The sequence below is a fragment of the Sphaeramia orbicularis genome, chromosome 13, assembly GCF_902148855.1.
Source record: "Sphaeramia orbicularis chromosome 13, fSphaOr1.1, whole genome shotgun sequence".
Taxonomy (NCBI): Eukaryota; Metazoa; Chordata; class Actinopteri; order Kurtiformes; family Apogonidae; genus Sphaeramia; species Sphaeramia orbicularis.
In genome coordinates this window covers 39,895,999-39,915,783 of record NC_043969.1, presented here as the reverse complement: position 1 = coordinate 39,915,783, position 19,785 = coordinate 39,895,999, and the positions used below count along the sequence as shown (strand labels likewise).

General features: G+C 33.1%; 1 protein-coding gene across 1 annotated transcript in view; it reads right to left on the bottom strand.

Moving 5' to 3' along the window:
• Positions 1-540: 540 nt before the first annotated feature.
• LOC115431156 (mastermind-like protein 2) overlaps positions 541-19,785 on the bottom strand; it is a 48,217-nt gene continuing 28,972 nt past the window's right edge. Inside the window, exons 3-5 of the mRNA XM_030151391.1 lie at positions 6,749-6,913; positions 6,556-6,664; positions 541-1,696 (exon numbers count right to left, since the gene is read on the bottom strand). Coding sequence (XP_030007251.1) covers positions 888-1,696; positions 6,556-6,664; positions 6,749-6,913 — 1,083 coding nt within the window. The 3' untranslated portion in view covers positions 541-887. The remainder of the gene's footprint in view (positions 1,697-6,555; positions 6,665-6,748; positions 6,914-19,785) is intronic.

The following is a 19,785-nucleotide window of genomic DNA, read 5'->3' as shown; positions in this document are numbered from 1 at the left end:
GCCCATTGTTTTCATTTTCTGAGACCGGATGTTGTCATTTTCAAGGACAGAGCGCTAATGCTTATGTCATACAGATTCTTACGAACGGTGGGTTTGTACGAATCTTTTAGTTCGTAGACATTCATGGAGGGAGCGTGTCTATGAAGTCCAGATTTCATACGAACTGGAAGATTCGTACAAACTCATTGTTGGTAAGAATCTTTGTGACCTCCATAGCATTCGCACTCTTTCCTTGAAAATGACAGCATCCAGTCTCAGAAAATGAAAAAAAAAAAAAAAAAAACGGCCGTTTTTGGTCTGCTTTTCCATTTCTGTCCGGTAGTAACTTTCTTTTTTGTTATTAGAAAGACAAAATGAAAATCAATCCATTTTTCAAATTTGGTTTATCTGTTTTGACACTGAAAAAAAAAAAATTCTTTTTAAAACAAAAATCAATTAACCACTAGTTTTTCTTTTGTCTCTGGAAAGAAAATCCAATTACCAACAGATACGCTGACTGAGAAAACTTAATTTGGGTTACCAAGACTTACTCAAATGCGACAACAATGTTATTTTTTTCACAGTGTGAATTTGTTGGGTTTTTTTTTTCCTTTTTGACAGCACTACAGCATGAGCATGACCAAACAGACCACAAAGACGGTGACTGTAATAAAAAGCAGTTTCTCGGCTGATATACCAGGGGAAAAAAATGCTGAGTACTAAGAACAGAACACAAATCCCTTTCACAGTAAATACAATATAAAACATTACAATATACTTGAATAACAAATAATATGAGTACTTATAAAATTCCATTTCAACATCATTTACAAATGTTAACCCTTATATCAATAACCTCCAAAGTTTGAGCTGTGGGTTGATTTTTAGCTTTTATCTCTGACCCAAATTCACGAGTGACTGCCCAGAATCTCATCCAAATTTATATCTTTCATCCAGTCATCATTACCAGAGCCAGACTTCAGCAGAGAGTCTATGAAGTCGGAGTCCGTATTGATCCCTGGAACTGTGTTGTCTCCTTCGGGAAGGAAGTCAAAGGTCAGACGGTTGGCCCGGTTACTCTGGTAGCTGCTAGAACTGGGACTGGGTTCTCCAAAGTTCCCCGCTGGTACCCTTTGCTCAGGAGAAGCCTGATTTAGGTTCCCCATCGCCGATTGAGAGCCCATCATCGGCTGGCTCGGTCTCGGACCCGTGTCTCTTATCGCAGGGTTCAGAGGAAGCATCCCCATGTCCGGTGCTACCTGGTTGGGGGGGCAGATGTTCCTCTGTTGGTACGGGAGGTTTGGCATGTCCAACTGAGACTGCAGCCGTCTGCTCACGGGTGTCACTTGCTTGTTAGCTGAACCCCAGCCCATGTTGACATTTGTCATCATGCCTCCGAGACCCGGTCTGGGGAGCTCAGCAGCTGTTCTTGGATGTTGTACGCCCGCTACATTGTTCAGTCCAAAAGAATTCCCTTGTGTGTTCGGTCCCAGGAATCTAGGCTTGTTTTGATTAAGTCCGATTCGGTTCTGATTGTTGTGCTGCTGCTGCTGGAACTGGTTAATACAAGGACTGGGGTGACAGTCGTTGCCAATACCAAACCTACGATCTGATGGGGAGGGACTTATCTTTGATCCGGACCCGCTCGGGAGATGGCAAGACATGGTTTGCAGATCATTATCAGGGCCGTTGCTGGATGCCTGGGAGGGGTTTTGACCTAAAGAATCAGAATCACAATCATCTTTAATCACCTAGTACGTAAACATAAGGCAATTTTTCCACATACAGGGTGGGGAAGCAAAATTTACAATATTTTGAGGCAGGGATTGAAAGACAGTGTATGACCAATTAGTTTATTGAAAGTCATGAGAATTTATTTGCCACAAGAAAACTGACATAATAGAAAATGTTTTTATTCTATGTGTCCTCCTTCTTTATCAATAACTGCCTTCACACGCTTCCTGAAACTTGCGCAAGTGTTCCTCAAATATTCGGGTGACAACTTCTCCCATTCTTCTTTAATAGTATCTTCCAGACTTTCTCCTAATAGTTTTGCTCATAGTCATTCTCTTCTTTCCATTATAAACAGTCTTTATGGACACTCCAACTATTTTTGAAATCTCCTTTGGTGTGACGAGTGCATTCAGCAAATCACACACTCTTTGACGTTTGCTTTCCTGATTACTCATATGGGCAAAAGTTTCTGAAAAGGTATGGATAATAGTGTTAGGTATGATTATGACATCAATATATGTTTGGTTTCAAAACAACTGACGTAGTGCCTGCTGAGAAAAACAACTAAATGTTCATTGTAAATTTTGCTTCCCCACCCTGTACCTTCTGCATATGTAGGGGCCGAGGTTATTATCGTTAACAAAAACAAGAACTAAAAAAAACATTTTCTAACTGAAATAAATGTAACTAGATTAAAAATATCATTGTTGTATTTTCTTGTCACCAAATCCTGATGGGGTATTCAGAAACATTAATTTAGTATTATAAAAGAAGGTTCTATAATGAGTTTTGTTAATGTAATGTAAGGAACTGTTCATACCTGTACTGTCACTTTAAATCTGAACTGTTGACGCAAGTTAATGATGTCATCGCGCGGTCTTTTTCCTCAGTTCGCGCTAGATGCAATGAGGAAAGGTAGGCTCTTTTACTCTCTGCTGCAATTTCAGTAATTGTTTTGGTTTTATTGAATATTGTGAAGCAGTGTACATTTATATGAGACAGTTTTATGTTGCAGACGTGTTGTGTGTCTAAATGTAATGTGTTAAGTTTATTTTTAAAACTGAAGATAGACACATGTTCCAATGCTGCAGGGGTCTGTGTATGGCTGTACCAGAGGGAAAGGCCGCGGACAATGTTTAATAATTCACTCTGCTGTACAGATGTGATGCACCGACTGAAAGTAAACTGCTGAGTCTACAACTGTTGTGGTCCGAGTCGTCCTTCATAACTATATAACGCAGAGTACTAATTAACGGATGTGCCGCTGATTCAAAGCAAACTGAAACTAAGAGACTAACCCACCCGTTACATAAACAAAAACTATAATTAAAATAAAAAACAATAACTAACTGAAACTGTATTGTGTACTTACAAAACTAACTAAAACATTTAAAAATTGTGGATAAAATCCCCTTAGTTTTCGTCTTTGTCAATGTCGAACTGATACAAAATCGATTTATTTCACTTGAGCAATTTTAGCTAGTGGCACCATAAGTCACTTCACGATCTGTCACGTCTCGTCACTTGTCGTTTAGAGTCGGCTTCTCGTCCTCACTCTACCTGGAAACGTGGAAGCTAAAGTTGGGAGAAAGCAGCAGAGTCCTGTACGGGATTTCTTTGAATACGATGACGAGGAAGATAAGAGACAAAAAAACTAAAACTAAGCATTTACAGGGTGGGGAAGCAAAATTTACAATGAACATTTAGTTGTTTTTCTCAGCAGGCACTATGTCAATTGTTTTGAAACCAAACATATATTGATGTCATAATCATACCTAACACTATTATCCATACCTTTTCAGAAACTTTTGCCCATATGAGTAATCAGGAAAGAGTGTGTGATTTGCTGAATGCACTCGTCACACCAAAGGAGATTTCAAAAATAGTTGGAGTGTCCATAAAGACTGTTTATAATGGAAAGAAGAGAATGACTATGAGCAAAACTATTAGGAGAAAGTCTGGAAGATACTATTAAAGAAGAATGGGAGAAGTTGTCACCTGAATATTTGAGGAACACTTGCGCAAGTTTCAGGAAGCATGTGAAGGCAGTTATTGAGAAAGAAGGAGGACACATAGAATAAAAACATTTTCTATTATGTCAATTTTCTTGTGGCAAATAAATTCTCATGACTTTCAATAAACTAATTGGTCATACACTGTCTTTCAATCCCTGCCTCAAAATATTGTAAATTTTGCTTCCCCACCCTGTAGAAAAAAACGATAACTAATAAAAACTAGCAAACCTGCTCTAAAAACTAAAACTAACTGAATTAGAGGAAAAAAAGTCAAAACTAAATGAAACTAAACTATAATGAAAAATCCAAAACTATTGTGACCTTGGTAAGGGCACAGTATCAAATTCTACACAGTTTAGTGCAATTTTTTGTGCAATCTGGAGTCATCAACAGTTGGAGTACTTCAGTTTGGGATTCACTTATCCTGAAAATCTGGCCCAGCGTTGTTTGTTTACTTTGCGCTCTTTGGGTTTTGTTGCTAACAGCTAGCATACTAATAGCTAGCAGGCTGATGTCACAGTTTACATCGACTTAAATGAAGTATCCTTTAGTGTCCACATGTATTTGTCATGAGAGATGGTCACATTTCAGCGCTCAGTGTGGACTACTGGTGATTCAACGGCTATTTGGTATCATATTTGATTCCCCTCAACACTGTCTAGACCCCTGGTCCTAAACCCTGGTCCTCGAGAGCCACTATCCTGCATGTTTTAGATGTTTCCCTCTTCCAGCACACCTGACAGTCGTTATCAGGCTTCTGCAGAGCTTGATGACAGGCGTATCATTTGAATAAGGTGTGTTGGAAGAGGGATACATCTAAAACATGCAGGATAGTGGCTCTCAAGGACCAGGGTTGAGGACCAGGGGTCTAGACAGTGTGTAGCGGGCTGAGATTTTCGCATCATCAGACAGGAAGTTTTTCGTACAACAACAGATAAACACCACTACCACTATTGGCGAATTATCATCTTTGATCCAAATGAACTGTTAATAGTCAAAATACAAGTGTTTTCCTGCGCTGATCGACTGGTGAATCAATAATTTCAGTCATATCATGAAAGTTGCCCTGAGATGTTGGACAGGCTCAGTCTCTGCCTGTCTTTAAATCACGTCTAAAAATGCACTTTTTCGCATTGGCTTTTAATCAATGAGCGAGATGTTTCTTTTTTATATTTCAGATTCTAATTCGTCTTTGTTTTTATGATGTATTTTGTTGTTCTTAGCCCGCTTTTCACCCTGTGTTATCACTGCTTTTACTTACTTATTTACTTATTTATTTCCCTGTTTTATATCTATTTGGTTTATTTATACATACTAGGCCTGTAACGGTACACAGAATTTTCGGTTCGGTATGTTTTCGGTTTTCAAAGCCACGGTTCATTTTTTTTCGGTTCGGTATGGGAAGAAAGAAAACCCCTCAAAATGTCTATTAATGCATTTATGAATTTTTTAACATCCACCCCCCCAATTTTTGGACACAATAGAATATAGAAAAACAGGAAGAATATAATTCTGCTGCTACAAATCAAATAGAAAATAAAATAAATTCTTAATATTACTAAATGTATTTTAAACATTAGTATTGCACTTTTCCCTGAAAGGTAGTTTCAAACAAACAAGAAAAATCTAATCACAGTTCTGTCAGTTCACATTCTGCATAAAAATAACAAAAAAATTCCACATAAAGTGCAACATTAACAAGAGGGTAAACTGGTATTCTGTTTAAACAAACTGAAGAGAAACTTTGACAACACAATGAACCAAATTATTTATTTTAGGACAGAGAACAAACTGTTTAGGACACTGTGTGTGTTTGTGTGTGCCTGTGTGCACGGGGGATTTTTTTTTTTTTTGTCAGAGCCAGGGGGTGGGGGGGCGTGCAGTTATATACCTGGGGGTGCAGTCCATAAGTAACGTAACGAACGCTGTCGTGAAAGGAAAGTGAAACTTTACATACTTTCAACGTTCTATTTATTCCTCTATTATACAGCGTGTGTGATAGACAGACAGACAGACAGACGGACAGAGCTAGTGTCAGTGTTTTAGAACTACCGTAGTTCCTAGGGGCCAAACAACGTCCGTCTTATTAACGTCTCTTTCCTCGTTGTTGTCTTTCACCTGAACCTGAACTGATCCAAACTGGACTGTACTGATGGTGGAGGGTCTTCAGTCTCTTCCTTCCAGGCTCACATCATATTTTTTTTTTTTTTTTTTTTACCTTATATCAGCTGCTATTTCATACTTTGGGTCAATGTGTGCGTCCTTCCATATGTCCGTGTGAAACTTGCGCGGATTTAAAGTTCCTCATCAAACAACGTCTTTCATTCCTTTTTCTTTTTCTCGTCATACTGTGCCGTTTCCGTACAGCTGTGTACCGAACCGAACAGGTGTGTACCGAAACAGTTCGGTACGTGTACCGTTACAGGCCTAATATATACCGAATATCACGTCTGCTGTCTGCCTTTAACGTTCACCCTGTCCCCCAAATTCCTTTCAAATCCATGAAAAAAATCCAGCATGTGTCCACATGCACTGTGTGAAAACTGTATGATGTCTTATATTTGTGCTTTGCATTATCTTGTTCTTCACTGCAAATTTCAAAGAAAAGGGTTCTATGGTAGCGCACCAGTTGCAGCGGCCCGACGTCCCTAATCATCGATCGAAATCTCATTTGATGTACTCTGTGCTGTATGTACACTGTGCTGTCAAATGACAATAAGGAAATCTGTAATCTTGTTTTATGATTCGTGTACGGCACTTTGGCCAGCCGTAAAGTTCTTAAAGTGCTTTATAAATAAAGTTGGTATGGTATGGTAAAGTACATTACCTGTGAAGATGCTTCCGTGCTGAACTCCCACCATACTCCTTGACTGCTTGTAATCAGGCGGTGGTCTCGTAAGGTGTCGACTGAACTGTTCATGTGTGCTGTCTTTGTCCTTTACAGAAAACACAAAGCTGAGTTTAGCTCATGTTCGATAAGTCGGACACAGTTTGAATGTTGTATTGAACATGCGTCTTACTGGGCTGTTGATGGCGTGCTGCTGCTGATTAATCCGACCCTGCATGGCTTGAGCTTTGGCCGGGCCTTTCTGCTGGTTGGCGGGCGCCGGGGGCCTAGGCTGCGACTGGCCGGACATGACTCCTAAGCTTCCATTAGTGGGCAGCCTCGGACCAGGAGGAACACCCTAAGTGGAGACAGACACATTATGGTTTTACATTAGCATCAGCGGTGCTACTTTTTAATTTTTAAACACTTCTATTAGCATTTTCTCCTAAGTGCCTTTACATTAGAGCAGGGTTGTCAAACATGCGGCCTGCCAAAGGGTCCAGTTCGGCCCCTGGGATGTTTTTGCCAAATGCAAAAATTCCACAGTCTTGAATTGAATTAAGCAAAAAAAAAAAAAAGCTTGAATTAAGGAAAAAATCTTGAATTTAGCCAAAAAAAAATCTTTAATTAAGTAAAAAAAAAAACTGCAGTTAAGCCCAAAAAAAAAAAATCTTCAATTAAGCCAAAAAAAAAAAAAAATCTCAAATTTAGCAAAAAATCTTGAATTAAGCCAAAAAAAAAAATCTTCAATTAAGCAAAAAAAAAAAAAAAAAAATTCATTTAAGTTAAAAAAAAAAAATCTTGAATTAAGCCAAAAAAAAAAAAAAATCTTGAATTAAGCCAAAAAAAAAATCTTCAATTAAGTAAAAAAAAAAAATCTTCAATTAAGCAAAAACAAAATCTTCAATTAAGTTAAAATAATCTTGAATTAAGCAAAAAAAAAAAATCTTCAATTAAGTTAAAAAAAATCTTGAATAAAGCCAAAAAAAAAAAAAAAAATCTTCAATTAAGTAAAAAAATCTTGAATTATGCCAAAAAAAATCTAGAATTAACAACTTAAATTTTTTTTCTTTGTTTTAGTGCAAAAAATAACATTAAATTATGCAAATATTTACCTTTACAAACTATCCTGTAACACTAAAATGTGAATAACCTGAACAAATATGAACCTGAAATGTCTAAAGAAAATTAAGCACAATTTGAACTAGTTTCTTCCTGTTCCTCAGTGTTTAGTGTCTTTGTAGCTCTGATCCATAATGCACATGTAGAAATGATAAGTTGAGGAATAATATTGTTAAAATTGCACTAAATTTTCTTACATTTTTTAAATCTAAATTTCAGTTTTTTCAGGTTTTTTTTTTTTTTTTGGATAGTTTATAAAAGTAAGTATTTTCATAATTTAATGTTTTGGGGGTTTTTTTACACTAAAACAAAGACAAAAATTTGGAGTTGTCATTATTTATAGGTTATTATGTTATTATTTTTCTGGTCTGGTCCACTTCAGATCAAATTTAGCTGAATTTGGCCCCTGAACTAAAATGACTTTGACACCCCTGCATTAGAGTTTAGAGCTGTTTGGGAAAAAAACTCCCAGACCACAACAATGCAATAATGTAAACTCAACACTAGAGGGCAAAATTTGACAAGACATCTGTGTTTGAAAGAGGCTATTCAACCCCGAGAATGTGGTCAAGGCTACTCCCTCTGCAGATGAAAAAGGGAGACTCGGAGAGAGGCTTTTTTTGGAAGGGGGAGTGCAAGCCCTCCTCAAGGCCTGCTTCTCCCTTGATAATTGTGTCTAAAGAGAGTGGAAAGAATCCCTGAGACAGCAGGAAATGTGTGCCGATGGGGAGTTAAGCGCCAGCACTGTGACTACCTCCATTTAATAAGCTCTCCTTTACTGATCACTGTGTTATGTTTGGCAAGGAGGCATTCCATCCACTAGAAACCCATTTGGCTCCTCACACTATCACACTGATTAAAATGTCGAAGTCGGCAGCACTCAAATGAGATTGAGACATGCGGACTTTGTGTTTGAAGTTTTGTGCTGATAAGCTTTCGTGAAGACACACGTCCTTGTAATGCACATTTTTCACAATTTTAAATATTTGTAAAAGACCATTCAGGCGATACGAGTACAACCTGTCTTTCCTGCAGATACAAGGGCTATTTCTACTTTGCGCAAACCTTTAACAAGTGCTCGCATTTGTCATGACGGAGGTTAATGTGCACCAAATTCAAGTCAGCACACGCTGTGTATACAGTGTCAGTCATTGTGTTGACTTAAAATGTTTCCCAGGGTGAAATGGATTAGAAATCCAACAGTGCATTTAGCAAAAGCTATTACTTAGAGGACAGAGGATGAATCTGAATCTCTGCAGGGTGGTGACTCTGTGGTCCATGAGAGAAAAACAAGAAAAAAAAAAAAAGAGAGAGAGAGAGAGAGAGGGAAGGAAGTGTTTGTATATATGTGTCTGTGTGTCAGGGATAATGAATGGGACTGAAATTTAGAGAACTAAAAAGACAAGATTAGAGGAAAAAAAAAAAGGGAAGTCGAAACTCATCAGAAGTCACAAGTCATTTCACATGAGCTAATATTCACCTTCTTTTGAGTTCAACCCACACAGCAAACCGAGCATGGCAATGAGGTTACACAGGGACTAAAACATCAAAACTGTGGTTTCTCCTGTTACTCTAGAAAGCAGAGTCAGTGGCTTTGATTCACTGTATCCACTTATCAAGGCTGTGAGAAATTGTGACCATCACAGACATTTTCCCCTGCAGAAATGGACCAGGGAGGGCTTGTTCCATCTTTGTTGTAAGAAAAACCCAATGAGTGGTGTTTCAGCATGTACAACTGAGTAATCCTCTCTGTCATCCTGATGTGTCATAAAGCTGTTTTCCATGTCCCCCCCCCTCCTTCTCATTCTTCACAAGCTTGTTGTAAATGAATACCACATGTGGCTTGGGCCTCAGAGAAGGAGCGGAGTGATTTAGTCTCCCATCCTGCAGCAGTGCAGGCAGCTGACAGTGATCCAGGCCCAGCCTCGCCGGCTCTCACACTGCACTTCCTCCAGTCTGGACTCAGGACGCTGTCCCTGGGGAGCGCCTCGGCATCTGGACTTGGCCGCAGATCCCTTTCCCAGGAAACAAGTACTCCCTTCACAGCGTTGCCGGTGTGACCTGGTAGGCTCGGCCCCCTTGGCCCCGTTCTTATCCTGACTGAGGGATGTGGTGCCACTATATCATCGACCAGGTCCAGGAGTCATTATTTACAGCAAACATAATTGTATCTTATGATGTTGGTGGAATTCAGGCTCCTGGGTTTCTGAAGGGAGAATATTCTGTACAAAGCTGGTGCATAGTATTTAAATGGAAATCAGTGTTTTAGCTGAAGCGGTTCACTGAGATGATGAAACTGATGCCAAATGTCTGTCTTCACTTGATCTCACAGTGTTGCCTTTATATTACTCTGGATGAGATTGTCTGCCAAATGTTATAAATGTAAATTTGAGTGTAAATGTTTAGATATAATTCACAAGCCAAACACACATTAGTGTACAGCTATAAAGGGAAGTCAAACACATATATTTTTTTATAACGTCACTCTTTACAGATACTTAAATCCATGATAAATAGACGAAAATATTAATAGAAATCATGGACTTGACTATTCAAGTAAAACTAATCTGTATTTTAACGAGTTGTATATCCATAACCAACTATGCATATCGCTGCTGGGACAGAAAACAGAAATAACGTTGATAAAGTAAGATGCTTTTCACACGTTTTCACATAATAACAAGATATGTTAATGTTAAAACAAGAAATCACAAGATATTTGATATTGTAGACAGATATTTTGGGGCTATAATTAGATTTTTTTTTAATACTACGTCTTCTAATAAGATATACGTTAATGTTATAACAAGATATTTTCAGGTTCAAATTAGATATTTTAACATCGAAACAAGATATTTTGTAATAAAACAATATTTTCACATGAAAATAACATTTTAAAAAGCTATTTTCCCTTGATAAAAAAGATATTTTTACTTCATAACATAACAAAACATAACATAACAAGATATTTTTATGTTGTTGCGAGTTAAGTTTTATGTCATGACGTACTTTCATGCAATTCATGTAGCACTAACTTATAGCAACATCATAACTCATGACATGTATTACTATCATTATTACAATTTAACAACGTATCATGTTATAATGTGAAGGTATCACATAATATGAACAATAATGACAAAAGTTTTTTGTTTTTATGTTATTAAGCTGGTTTGTCATTGTACGCTCTCAAAAAATTATAACATTTTGTAATAACCTGAAAAACATCATGTTATGACAATAAATGCATCATGTGATGATGATATGCTGAGACATTTTTCTCTAATAGCCTGGTAGTAATGTACTGTAATACCAAAACATACTGTTTGTGTATTATTATATGATACTGCAATACCAAAAGTAATAAAAATATACGGTTTGTGTATTATTATATGATACTATAGTACCAAAAGCAATAAAAATATATGGTTTGTGTATTATTATTATATGATACTGTAATACCAAAAGCAATAAAAATATACAGTTTGTGTATTATTATATGATACTATAATACCAAAAGCAATAAAAATATATGGTTTGTGTATTATTATATGATACTGTAATACCAAAAACATAAAAATATATGGTTTGTGTATTATTATATGATACTGTAATACCAAAAGCAATAAAAATATATGGTTTGTGTATTATTATATGATACTATAATACCAAAAGCAATAAAAATATACAGTTTGTGTATTATTATATGATACTATAATACCAAAAGCAATAAAAATATATGGTTTGTGTATTATTATTATATGATACTGTAATACCAAAAGCAATAAAAATATACAGTTTGTGTATTACTATATGATACTATAATACCAAAAGCAATAAAAATATATGGTTTGTGTATTATTATATGATACTATAATACCAAAAGCAATAAAAATATATGGTTTGTGTATTATTATTATATACTATAATACCAAAAGCAATAAAAATATATGGTTTGTGTATTATTATATGATACTGTAATACCAAAAACATAAAAATATATGGTTTGTGTATTATTATATGATACTATAATACCAAAAGCAATAAAAATATACGGTTTGTGTATTATTATATGATACTGTAATACCAAAAGCAATAAAAATATATGGTTTGTGTATTATTATATGATACTGTAATACCAAAAGCAATAAAAATATACAGTTTGTGTATTATTATATGATACTGTAATACCAAAAACAATAAAAATATACAGTTTGTGTATTATTATATGATACTATAATACCAAAAGCAATAAAAATATATGGTTTGTGTATTATTATTATATGATACTATAATACCAAAAGCAATAAAAATATATGGTTTGTGTATTATTATATGATACTGTAATACCAAAAACATAAAAATATATGGTTTGTGTATTATTATATGATACTATAATACCAAAAACATAAAAATATATGGTTTGTGTATTATTATATGATACTATAATACCAAAAACATAAAAATATATGGTTTGTGTATTATTATATGATACTGTAATACCAAAAGCAATAAAAATATATGGTTTGTGTATTATTATATGATACTATAATACCAAAAGCAATAAAAATATACAGTTTGTGTATTATTATATGATACTATAATACCAAAAGCAATAAAAATATACGGTTTGTGTATTATTATATGATACTGTAATACCAAAAACATAAAAATATATGGTTTGTGTATTATTATATGATACTGTAATACCAAAAGCAATAAAAATATACAGTTTGTGTATTATTATATGATACTGTAATACCAAAAGCAATAAAAATATACGGTTTGTGTATTATTATATGATACTGTAATACCAAAAACATAAAATATATGGTTTGTGTATTATTATATGATACTGTAATACCAAAAGCAATAAAAATATACAGTTTGTGTATTATTATATGATACTGTAATACCAAAAGCAATAAAAATATACGGTTTGTGTATTATTATATGATACTGTAATACCAAAAACATAAAAATATATGGTTTGTGTATTATTATATGATACTGTAATACCAAAAGCAATAAAAATATATGTTTTGTGTATTATTATATGATACTGTAATACCAAAAACATAAAAATATATGGTTTGTGTATTATTATATGATACTGTAATACCAAAAACATAAAAATATACTGTTTGTGTATTATTATATGATACTGTAATACCAAAAAACAATAAAAATATATGGTTTGTGTATTATTATATGATACTGTAATACCAAAAACAATAAAAGTATATGGTTTGTGTATTATTATATGATACTGTAATACCAAAAGCAATAAAAATATACTGTTTGTGTATTACCATATGATACTGTAATACCAAAAACATAAAAATATATGGTTTGTGTATTATTATATGATACTGTCATACAAAAACATAAAAATATACTGTTTGTGTATTACCATATGATACTGTAATACCAAAAGCAATAAAAATATATGTTTTGTGTATTATTATATGATACTGTAATACCAAAAACATAAAAATATACTGTTTGTGTATTATTATATGATACTGTAATACCAAAAACAATAAAAGTATATGGTTTGTGTATTATTATATGATACTGTAATACCAAAAACAATAAAAGTATATGGTTTGTGTATTATTATATGATACTGTAATACCAAAAACATAAAAATATACTGTTTGTGTATTATTATATGATACTATAATACCAAAAACAATAAAAGTATATGGTTTGTGTATTATTATATGATACTGTAATACCAAAAACAATAAAAGTATATGGTTTGTGTATTATTATATGATACAGTAATACCAAAAACAATAAAAGTATATGGTTTGTGTATTATTATATGATACAGTAATACCAAAAACAATAAAAGTATATGGTTTGTGTATTATTATATGATACAGTAATACCAAAAACATAAAAATATACTGTTTGTGTATTATTATATGATACTGTAATACCAAAAACAATAAAAGTATATGGTTTGTGTATTATTATATGATACTGTAATACCAAAAAACAATAAAAATATATGTTTTGTGTATTATTATATGATACTGTAATACCAAAAGCAATAAAAATATACAGTTTGTGTATTACTATATGATACTGTAATACCAAAAACATAAAAATATATGGTTTGTGTATTATTATATGATACTGTCATACAAAAACATAAAAATATACTGTTTGTGTATTACCATATGATACTGTAATACCAAAAGCAATAAAAATATATGTTTTGTGTGTTATTATATGATACTGTAACACCAAAAACATAAAAATATACTGTTTGTGTATTATTATATGATACTGTAATACCAAAAAACAATAAAAATATATGGTTTGTGTATTATTATATGATACTGTAATACCAAAAACAATAAAAGTATATGGTTTGTGTATTATTATATGATACTGTAATACCAAAAGCAATAAAAATATACTGTTTGTGTATTACCATATGATACTGTAATACCAAAAACATAAAAATATATGGTTTGTGTATTATTATATGATACTGTCATACAAAAACATAAAAATATACTGTTTGTGTATTACCATATGATACTGTAATACCAAAAGCAATAAAAATATATGTTTTGTGTGTTATTATATGATACTGTAATACCAAAAACATAAAAATATACTGTTTGTGTATTATTATATGATACTGTAATACCAAAAACATAAAAATATACTGTTTGTGTATTATTATATGATACTGTAATACCAAAAACAATAAAAGTATATGGTTTGTGTATTATTATATGATACTGTAATACCAAAAACAATAAAAGTATATGGTTTGTGTATTATTATATGATACTGTAATACCAAAAACAATAAAAGTATATGGTTTGTGTATTATTATATGATACTGTAATACCAAAAACAATAAAAGTATATGGTTTGTGTATTATTATATGATACAGTAATACCAAAAACAATAAAAGTATATGGTTTGTGTATTATTATATGATACAGTAATACCAAAAACAATAAAAGTATATGGTTTGTGTATTATTATATGATACTGTAATACCAAAAGCAATAAAAATATACAGTTTGTGTATTACTATATGATACTGTAATACCAAAAACATAAAAATATATGGTTTGTGTATTATTATATGATACTGTCATACAAAAACATAAAAATATACTGTTTGTGTATTATTATATGATACTGTAACACCAAAAACAATAAAAGTATATGGTTTGTGTATTATTATATGATACTGTAATACCAAAAACAATAAAAGTATATGGTTTGTGTATTATTATATGATACAGTAATACCAAAAACAATAAAAGTATATGGTTTGTGTATTATTATATGATACAGTAATACCAAAAACAATAAAAGTATATGGTTTGTGTATTATTATATGATACAGTAATACCAAAAACAATAAAAGTATATGGTTTGTGTATTATTATATGATACAGTAATACCAAAAACAATAAAAGTATATGGTTTGTGTATTATTATATGATACAGTAATACCAAAACAATAAAAGTATATGGTTTGTGTATTATTATATGATACAGTAATACCAAAAACAATAAAAGTATATGGTTTGTGTATTATTATATGATACTGTAATACCAAAAACAATAAAAGTATATGGTTTGTGTATTATTATATGATACAGTAATACCAAAAACAATAAAAGTATTTGGTTTTGTCTATTATTCTAATGTGTTCTTTCTGCGTCATTATTCATATTGTTGAATTATTTGCTCTAAATATCATACAGATGTCATAAAACCCCAGACCTGCTGCAGTTTTGACTAGAAACAATAACTTGTGTCCTTGAACGGGCGCTGCCTACCGACCACAGGGTCTGCGTTCCATGATGCATCAGTGTCCTCTAGCGTTCGCTGCCAGAGAACGCATTCACATCGTACACGATGACGTATTTTTGCAGCTTCACTTCCACGGTCGAGGGCTTGAATATTGACGTGTTTGACTTGGAATTAAACAGTCAAGCTTCACAGAACAGACGCCGTACCTCCAGTTGTTCTGAAAAACATGTTTAGCTGGAGGTGGAGGAAACCCGCTGTACTGCTCGTCACTAGTGTTCCACAGGGGATCAGGCCACTCTTTCAGGACCTTTATGTCTCTGGCATTACTAATTCAATTCACTGTGGGAAGAGACTCCACTCTACTTCTCCTCTCTGTGAGCTGCCTTTTCCCCATTAGACTTTTAACCCCATCTGTGCCGACTGTAAAACACAAACAGCATTATGAGCTTTTTAAAGCACCAAATACAATAATGGCTCTTGAATCTGGTGAATAGATCCTTGTTTCATGGCTATTTTATTTCTCTAAACACACTATTGGACGTAAATGGAACCAATCTTTAACATTATACGTATATACAGGGTGGGGAAGCAAAATTTACAATGAACATTTAGTTGTTTTTTCTCAGCAGCCACTACGTCAATTGTTTTGAAACCAAACATATATTGATGTCATAATCATACCTAACACTATTATCCATACCTTTTCAGAAACTTTTCCCCATATGAGTAATCAGGAAAGCAAGCGTCAAAGAGTGTGTGATTTGCTGAATGCACTCGTCACACCAAAGGAGATTTCAAAAATAGTTGGAGTGTCCATAAAGACTGTTTATAATGTAAAGAGAATGACTATGAGCAAAACTATTACGAGAAAGTCTGGAAGTGGAGGAAGCAACAAAAAACGTACCAAAGCTTTTATTAAAGCTCTCAAATCCAAAATCCTAAAGGATCCAACCAAATCCATAAGAAAAATGGCAAATGAACTTGAGGTAGACAACAAGACCGTTAGAAATGTAGTAAAATATGATTTGAAGTTAAAATCTTACACAAGAACACCAAAACACTTGTTGACAACAGCAACAAATCCAACTTTAGCAATTTTTGGGAATCATGTTTATGGCCGCCTTCTAGCCCAGATCTAAACCCTCTGGATTCTGCTGTTTGGGGCGTTTTAGAACATGCTACCAATAGAACATCACACAGCAATGTCGACTTTCTTAAAGATACTATTAAAGAAGAATGGGAGAAGTTGTCACCCGAATATTTGAGGAACACTTGCGCAAGTTTCAGGAAGCGTGTGAAGGCAGTTATTGAGAAAGAAGGAGGACACATAGAATAAAAACATTTTCTATTATGTCAATTTTCTTGTGGCAAATAAATTCTCATGACTTTCAATAAACTAATTGGTCATACACTGTCTTTCAATGCCTGCCTCAAAATATTGTAAATTTTGCTTCCCCACCCTGTATACTTTATATGAAGAATATGTGGCATTCCTTTAGGCAGTGTTTCATATCCTCTGGACCAAAAACTAAGGCTATAAACTGGCTATAAACAGTATTTCTGTTTTCAAATATTAACCCATAAGGACCCAGTGTTACTTTTGTGTCAGTTTTCTCTATATTTAACCTTCCTTAAGCGATTTATCACCATTCATTGTAATACTATCTTCTTTATTTTGTGCTTTTTCAGTGAAAATCAAGTATTTTCCTACATTTAATTCACAAATCATGAGACGTTCATAAAAGCTCAGAGCAAAGTTGGGGGTTATTATATTAAAAACAGAGAAAACTGAAGAAAAAGTGACTTTTTCAGCAAATCTATCATTAACTGAACATAAATCCAGTGTCTCCATCCACTGTCATTGATTAAAATATATGCTTTTACAGGTGAATTAATGTTGTAGAAGATGACAGTGTTTCCACGGTAACTACGGAGCCTCCGAACATCCAAATGGGTCATATCTGATGACCATGAAAGGATGACAAACTGTATTTTACACCAATTATTTACATGTATTGATAGAATTAGTGGATTAGGTCGACGGCGGATGTTTGAATCTTTATGTGTTAAATGATTTTAGGAACGCGACAATATGATGTTTGTCAATATAAACAACTCAATGTAATTTTTGCAAAGTTTTCATGATGTTTATAGAGAGAAACCTAATTACTGAGCCCTAATTTAAGTGTTTATTGCTTTGTCATACATGTGGCACTCAAGAGTTATCCAGTGCTTAATAAAGTGAAAAAAGTAAACTCAGACATGCATAATTTTTTTAGTTTTGAAATTTTTGGGGTTTGGTATCAGTCAATTAATCAGGTATCTGCTTTTATAATTGTTATTATTATATTTGCCTTTAAAAAGTCTTTATCTGAACAATGTTATGATGCAATTATAGTACATATCACTGTGTAATTATAAAAATACACCCAAAAATGTAAGTATGACATGAATAAATTTCCATTTTTATTTTATCTCCCAATTCAGTTCAATTCAGTTTTATTTATAGAGCCTAGTATCACAACAAAGTCGCCTCACAGGGCTTTACAGAAATTGTTGAATTGATTAAAAAAACACAATGAAAATGAACAAACAGTGAAATAATCAGCCTTAACACATACCTTTATGAAATATTCGGTATTACAGACTTGATTTAAAGTGAGTTTTGTGTGAACCCATGACCCTGCGGCCTCCCTGGTACTGTAGTAAAACCAGTTCTGTTTTAGCCATGTGTGATGATGTTCCTGTTCATTCACCGTGTTTACTTAAACGTCGGTCCAACTCCCTCCCATCCTCACCCAGTAATTGGATTTTTGCTTAAATCATCAAATACTATATTTGCGTATCCAGAAAAATCTGAAAAAAGTGACTTAAATGATTTTAGGAAAGCAATGATATGATGTTTGTCAATATAAACAATTTAATATCATCATTGCATGATATTTATGGAGAGAAACCTAATTGTCCAGCGCTAATTTAAGGATTTATTGCTTTTGACATTTATGTGGAGGTCTAATGCTTAATAAAGTGAAAAACTCAGACGTACATTCTTTTTTTTTAAATTATTTTTGGGGTTTGATATCAGCCAATTAATCAGGTATCTGCTTTTATAATTGTTGTTATTATATTTGCCTTTAAAAATTCTTTATCTGAACAGTTCTATGATGCAATAATGGTATATATCATTGTATAATTATAAAAATACACCCAAAAATTTAACTATGACATGAATCAATTTCCATTTTTATTTTCAGTTTCATTTATAGAGCCCAGTATTGCAACAAAGTCACCTCACAGGGCTTTATGGAAATTGTTGAATTGATTTAAAAAACATAAAAATACAAAACAGTGAAATAATCAGACCTAACACATACATTTATGAAATATTCTGTATTACAGACTTGATTTAAAGTGAGTTTTGTGTGAACCCATGACCCTGCGGCCTCTGTTTAGTGTAAATGGCTCCCTGGTACTGTAGTAAAACCAGTTCTGTTTTAGCCAAGTGTGATAACGCTCCTGTTCATTCACCGTGTTTACTTAAACGTTGGTCCAACTCCCTCCCATCCTCATCCAGTAATTGGATTTTTGCTTAAATCATCAAATACTATATTTGCGTATCCAGAAAAATCTGAAAAAAGTGACTTCAATGATTTTAGGAAAGCAATGATATGATGTTTGTCAATATAAACAATTTAATAACATTTTTGCAATGTTTTCATGATATTTATGGAGAGAAACCTAATTGTCCAGCGCTAATTTAAGGATTTATTGTTTTTGACATACACGTAGAGCTCAAGAGTTATCCAATGCTTAATGAAGTGAAAAAAGTAGACTCAGACATGCCTTTTTTTTTTAGGTTTGAAATTTTTGGAGGTTTGATATCAGCCAATTAATCAGGTATTAGTTTTATAGGTAGTATTATATTTGCCTTTAAAAAGTCTTTATCCGAACAATTCTATGATGCAATCCAATCCAACTTTATTTGTACAGCACTTTAAAAACACTGCAGTGGACCAAAGTGCTGTACAGAAGAATAATTAAAACCAAAATAGAAGAGTAAAACACAGAATAGATTTAAAGACATAGAAACTGTACAAAAAAGAAAAAAAAAAAAGCTATACAGAAGAATAAATAAAAACCCCCCAAAAAAGAATAAAATACAGGATAGATTAAAAAGCCATCCAGGTACAAACAAAAAAATAAAGAAATAAATTAAATTGATAAATAAGAACAATAAACCACTACCAAAAAAAAGGTATATATCAATGTCTAATTATAAAAATAAACTTAAATTAAACAATAATACA